Genomic DNA, 6,626 nt, shown 5'->3' on the forward strand with positions numbered 1-6,626 from the left:
TTTCCCTAGCCAGAGTCCAACTGTCATTCATTTTGATAACTGTCACACAGCAAACCAGGTCATCTGGAACTCTACAATCACAGACTGGCTTCTGCATCAGCCTGGGTGGATAGGTGATGCTATTGTCTCAGCTGGAAGCTGACTCTCCCACACCATATGTCTTACTACCCATTTACTGCCAAACTCGGAACCCATTCACTGGTCGGCTCCACTAATAAGGTATGCATCTGAATGGTCTCCTCCATCTAAGCACAGTTATTTCTGAAACGTACATTTACATTTCAAGTCTTTGAAGATAACAACACCCAATCCCTTCCGCACAGTTTAAACCCCTTTCCAAATTTCAATTACATAGCAAATAAAAGACAAGTCACTTGCAGATAAAAGGAAAACTTACTTGTTAAATAACAGTCCAGACTAAGGGAGACATTGTCAAAAGCAATAATGGCATCAGATCCTTCTTCCCATGAAGCGATGATCTGAAACCAAAACCTGCACAGATTGGAAGAACAGGGATTAAATTCTATTAAAGAGATGAAACTCAGAGCTCTTTGCAATTAAAGCAGTTTTAGAATGGGGGAAAAAAGCTTTTCTTTTCACATATAAAAATATTAAATTGACAGAGAAAGTATCCTCACCCCTAACAAGCAAAGATGATCCGAGGAGGGGAGCTGTACATGAATATAGGTAGACAGAAAAAAGAATGCAGCCCCTCTTTCCTCCAGAGGCATGCAACCTGAAGCAGGTGCAAGTATGTGTGTGTGCGGGGTGTCAGGACAGAAAATAAAGTCCCCTGGCTTCTGGCACAAAAAAAATCAGACACCTAAGTGATTTTATTCTCACAAGTGATTTACACCCTAAAGTGTTACGAAAAATAAGTAGGCTGGGGCTCCTGAAGTCATTTGGAGTTTCTAAAAGGAACTGGCAATCAAAGGCTGAAATCAATTTAGAAAGTATTTGGTGTTGATCCACCCTCTAGGAGGCAAAGCATATCTAACAGTCCCGGCAGCCACAAAAGAGAGGAACTGACACTGGGTAGTCCATAGGAAGAGCAGAACTCATTATCTCCTTGTAGAAGCTGAGCAGGTTTGCCTTAAATCACTTCCACACTCTCAGCTGGCTTTTGCCAGGGAGTTCTGCCACTCCTACATGACCAGAAGAAAGATCACTGTAAATTCACCCTCAGTGATATTACAGGTCAACAGGAACAGCAAAAACAACCCACAATCAAATACTTCAAATCTGATAGTATATTGACCATGCATTAATTTAGTGCACTCATGGATTTAGATTTTTCTCTTAGTTTAGCAAGTTCATGTTCTCCCGATGCATATCTGCCACATAAAATCATAATACTCTGCTTAGGAAGGAGAACAATTTCTAAAAGCAGCCGACCATGGCCCAGAAGCGACATACAATGCTGAGAGGTTGCATCAAGACTATAAAAACACGAAACTATCATATGCTGTATAACAAGCTGCAAGAGAATACGAAATATTTAAACCTCATTCTCTGTTGTATCTTGATGTTTTACACCAGCAGAAGTTAAGCCATTCATGGGTCTCTTTAATGTAGATCTATGGCTGATGGTTCCTGCTCTATCTTTTAGATATAAGTGTTTAGCCAGAATGTGAATTCTTGCAGGTGTTCCAGTTTAGACGAGAAACTGATGACAGAACAAGGTATTTTTGAGGAGCAGTCCTATTTATTTAGAAAGGCTGTAGAAATCCTGTCACTTCACTGCAGCAAGAATCTAAACACGAGCAGAATTTTTTTCTTCTCACAGACTCTAGTCCTTTATACACAGTACTGGGTCTAAAATATTTTCTCTCAGCTTTTTGTCTGCTATCAGCATTCTTACATTAGTCTTGTTGTCTCCTACTGTTTTTAAAATCTACCTTTCCTTTACCAACAAACCAACCGCACAAAACAAAATTCAATTGAAGCTTCTCTGCTCATATGTACATTTACTTTGGGACAGCATGTTCCTGTGTTTTGAATGAGGGTTTTGAGTGTTTCAGCCACCTGACTCTGTCAACAAACATAACCAACTTCCATGTTGTTCTCAAATGCAGTGCAGCTTTCACTACCAGTGATGACAGTGAGGTTTGGCATAAGCTAAAACAGACCCCAGGGATATATGTGCCTTTTGAGGATATCTAGATTGAAGTGTCATCGTCTTCTGCAACTGGTGTTCTTGCTAAGCTACAGATGGGGACACACTCAGAAAAGCTGACCCAACCAAAGCAAAAACTTGAAACAGAAAAAGATCCTGGCAGTCCCTGAAAGGTGCAAAGGGTTTAGAACAGAACACAACAGTCCGTTCACAACAGAAAAGAGCTGATATAGTTACTATGTTCCTCCTTCTTTATTTCTGGTAAAGTAAAACAATGATGCTTCAATACTGAAATTTCTCGCTCCTTGGAGATATGCATTGGACATATGGAGAGACTTTTCTAAAATGGACTTTTTATGTTCTACAGACATAAGCAGCTGCTATGAAAGAGCAGGTGATTGACACAAAGAACAATGGACATAGTGAAGGAAGAGTACTCCTAGCATCAAAGGAAACTCCAAACAGCAAGACATAATTTTCCTTGCTAAATGATTTGTCTTTATTAGCTCAAAAGGTAGCAGGCTCCATCCAAACAAATCTGAAGATCACAAAAGTGTGTTTTTTGCCTTCCCAATCCATAAAAAGTGCAACTGCAGTCTGACGTTGCCAGAAGCCTCACAGTTCTTAGTTGGTATACCTGAAACCCATTGTGGGTATGTCTAGGAGGAGAATTGGAAGGAACATAAAATCCTCGGATGTTAAACTGGCTTGAAGTACATCGGCTGTCCTCCCCCTGCCTCCTCCCACGTTTGCTCCACAGCTGACACCCCACAACACTTCAAATGAAATTACAAGCTCTAGCAAAAACATGAGCTGTTCAGTTCGAGGCATGCCATGTGAGGCTTAAACAAAAGCTGTTGGACAGACAAAGTGGGCCCTGATCTACTTTTTCCTCTCAGTTACTGTGCCAGCAGCAGACATGACTGAACCGTATGTGAAACAGGTCCTGAACCACCACAGGTCACAGTCTGGTATGTTATGGAGAACCAGGACCTACCTTGGGCTGTAAGCTACAGGCCATAGCTCAGCAGAAGCTTCTCTCTCCCTGCTGTGTGCTGCTGAAACCTCCAGGAAGAGGTAAGGTGAAAATGGATTCAGCTACACGTCTTTCAGTTGGCTATGTCTGAAAGTCAATGCCCTGCACACAGTGAACCTTGGTGCTACATTGAAGGGACCACTGGAACTGAGTCTCTCATGTATTTCATCTTCAGCCTGTTTCCTGGGGGTGCACACTACATGTCACTTGGAGATATGGACATTTTGATGTGTACTTATGTTTGTAAGGTGCTAAACTGAGGCTGGGAAATGAATTACAAAGAGAAATAAGCAGTTCTTAGACACGGTCCTCCATGTCAGCTTTTCCCTCCACTTCTGCAGACTTTAGCTCAGGTTGCATAAAAGAAGAGACACATACTTCTGCAAAGACTATTACGCACCTTCTTTGTACCTCGCAACTAAATACTTCTGAAAATAGCTTTAGGCAATTTCCTTGGCAGAACCTAAGCTTAATGCCCCAAGGTGTTATCCTTTGATGCACTGTTCATGTCATGCCTCTTCAGACATTGAAGGGTTGCTCTTATGAGAATGTTGTCGTTTAACCCAGCAGGCAGCTAAACACCACACAGCCGTTTGCTCACTGCCTCCCTCCCCTCCGCCCCAGTGGGATGGGGGAGAGAATCGGTAAAAAAAGGTAAAATTCGTGGGTTGAGATAAAGACAGTTTAATAGGACAGAAAAGGAAGGGAAAATAATAATAATAATAATAATAATAATAGAAATAATAGAATATATAAAGTAAGTGGTGCACAATGCAATTGCTCACCACCCACTGACCGATGCCCAGCCAGTTCCCGAGCAGCAGTCACCACCCCCCAGCCAACTCCCCCAGCTTATATACTGAGCATGACGTCACATGGTATGGAATATCCCTTTGGCCAGTTTGGGTCAGCTGTCCTGGCTGTGCCCCCTCCCAGCTTCTCGCTGGCAGGGCATGGGGAGCTGAAAAGTCCTTGACTAGGGTAAGCACCACTTAGCAACAACTAAAACATCGGTGTGTTATCAACATCATTCTCATCTTAAATCCAAAACACAGCACTGTACCAGCTACTAGGGAGAAAATTAACTCTATCCCAGCTGAAACCAGGACAGAGAATTATCAAATGTTCAGCCCCTAAGAACAGGAAGGCACGATACAAACCAGTATTTCTGTCACTGAAGGGAGTGCCATCTAACGTGCCCATATAAGAACGCAATAGGCTGTGTTTTACTTTTATTTACAGTTCATTCAAGTTAAGAGACAGCCTTGCTGATTTCACCTGCAGGAGCACTGGGACCAGAACACTTGAGAAGTTTCCTGAAGTTCACCAGGGATGAACAAAATGACAGAAATGCCTCCAAAATAGAAAAATCACGTGAATGTCAAACACTGTTAGGACCATCAGTGCTGCTCTGGTTGTCTATCAATCTGATTTTTTTTTCTAACGTGAATGCAGTTTCAGTACAAATCTTCTCTTGAGACCAGCATTTCTGCAACAAATAGTTCATCTTTTTCTCTTCTCCAGTTTAATGCCACTATTAATTTAGAAATATGATGTCTTTCAAATTCCATTGAAACAAGATCATCAGTTAACCAACATTTCAATCATTAGCTTTGGTGGTTTTAGCTTAATGGGCTAATTAAGGGAAATTTAATCAAAACTGAAGATGGAAATGTCACACATCAGTGAGATGGAAAAAACCCCACAGACAATCTCATTCCCTTGCCCCTTCCTTTTTTTTTCTTTCTGTTTGATCCCTGAAATCAATGAAACAACTCCCTTTGACTTTGGTGAAAGCCGATACTGAAACACCAGAAGTCTATGTTATTGGAGTGACTCAGTATAACGCTGGAGGTGACGTCTCACTTATACTTTTGCACAGATCAAAGTGGGATATGCTGACTGCACATCCAGTACTTCAACTGGCACCTATACAGCACAGATGCTGGTCCACAGCACTCTGTAGACATACTCACTGCAAACACAGATGCTGTGGTGGATGGCCATGAAAGAGTATTCCTGAAGGCAATTACACAGGAGCAACAAAATTAGTGCTGGCAAGTTTGTTGTGACTTTGATGCTTAATAAATCCCAGCAACTTCCTCACATGGAATCCAAATCCTCATCAGATAATTCTGTGTTTGTAAGCTAGATTTCTTCATAGGAATGAAAATATGGCTGCTACGAAAGGCTTTAATGGCTTGGATGTTAGAAAAATTGTTACTTGAGGATTGGTGGAAATTCTTATCTGTCTCTTCTTTTGTCCCACTTGACCCCAGGAGCACAGCTAGGAATAAAGTTCCTTAGATGTATGACAACTGGGAAGTACAAGTTACATCCTGCAGAGCTGAGTGTCAGCTGAGCTGTGAATGCAACTCATAAAAAGGCCTTTTTTTTTTTTAAATCTGTTTGATGCAGATGGGAAATGCTGTACCAGGTGGACAAAAAAAAAAGCCTAATTCAAATCTCCCCTTTGGGGAACATCAGCTTGGCTGTCTGAAGGATGTAAGTTTTACATAAATTCAAAAACCACTCAAGGGTGACTACTGATCAAATATTTCAGAGTCACAGATGAGAAATGGCACCAAAGGCATAACAAATAAGCTTTTCTTGGTTTGTTTCTTTGGCCCAATCTGTGAACTCTGAATCCAGATAAACAGTTCCTTGAAAGGTAGGACCAAGCGTATTCCAACTCAGTTAAATCTGACAGTAACAGGACAACATCAAAGCTTTTGGGCTGTAATCTTCCCCGTTTCTCAGGATCTTTGAATTTTGGGTTTTATTTCAGTGTGGTCAGTATTTGAGCTTCACCAGGTCATCCTGGATTTTCTGTTCAGTTGGTTCTTTTTGCTTACTTATTTTTTCCTTGATCCTAACAGAAGACTGATTCCCCCCAAAATATCTCGGGCTTATTTACAGAAGGAAATATAGAGCTAAAAATATGAAAATACATCTATAGTTATGTTGGTATAGCCTCCATGAGGACAAACTGTTTTGCTTACATCACCTATCCTCAGGTCTTCATCGCATGGAATTGTTAGCTTCTGGGTGTATTATATCCTCTTCTGTTTGGAGGGAAATAAAAAACATTGTCCTTGAATTGAAGACCTCAGAAAGCTGATTTTGTGCAAATTCTGCAGCTCCCTCCCTTCAGTAACAACTCTGAATTCCACCTAAATATTGTCCCTGGCTCATACAGACAGTTCAGGTTTCCATTAGCCAGACTCAGGCAGCTGTCTTCATGCCATTATTTTAGAAAAGCTCATAATCATGATTTTTTTTCTTTTTATCATAAAGATAGGGATTATTAACCAAGATTGAATGTTAATCTCCTCTGTACTCAATCCCCCATGCAGTCACACAATCACAGCATGCCTGTATGTACAGATCCCATTTCATAACTTGTAATGTTTTGCCTCTGATGGAACGGATTTCTCTCTCTACCTAGCTAAAATATTTACGACGGAACCGGCT

General features: G+C 41.1%; 1 protein-coding gene across 1 annotated transcript in view; it reads right to left on the reverse strand.

Annotated features, from left to right (window-relative positions):
- ALK (anaplastic lymphoma receptor tyrosine kinase) overlaps window positions 1-6,626 on the reverse strand; it is a 243,422-nt gene that overhangs the window by 46,428 nt on the left and 190,368 nt on the right. The window contains exon 10 of the mRNA XM_009333686.1: window positions 398-492. Within this exon, the coding sequence (XP_009331961.1) occupies window positions 398-492 (95 nt within the window). The remainder of the gene's footprint in view (window positions 1-397; window positions 493-6,626) is intronic.

The sequence above is a fragment of the Pygoscelis adeliae genome, unplaced genomic scaffold (assembly GCF_000699105.1).
Source record: "Pygoscelis adeliae isolate BGI_AS28 unplaced genomic scaffold, ASM69910v1 Scaffold1, whole genome shotgun sequence".
Classification (NCBI taxonomy): Eukaryota; Metazoa; Chordata; class Aves; order Sphenisciformes; family Spheniscidae; genus Pygoscelis; species Pygoscelis adeliae.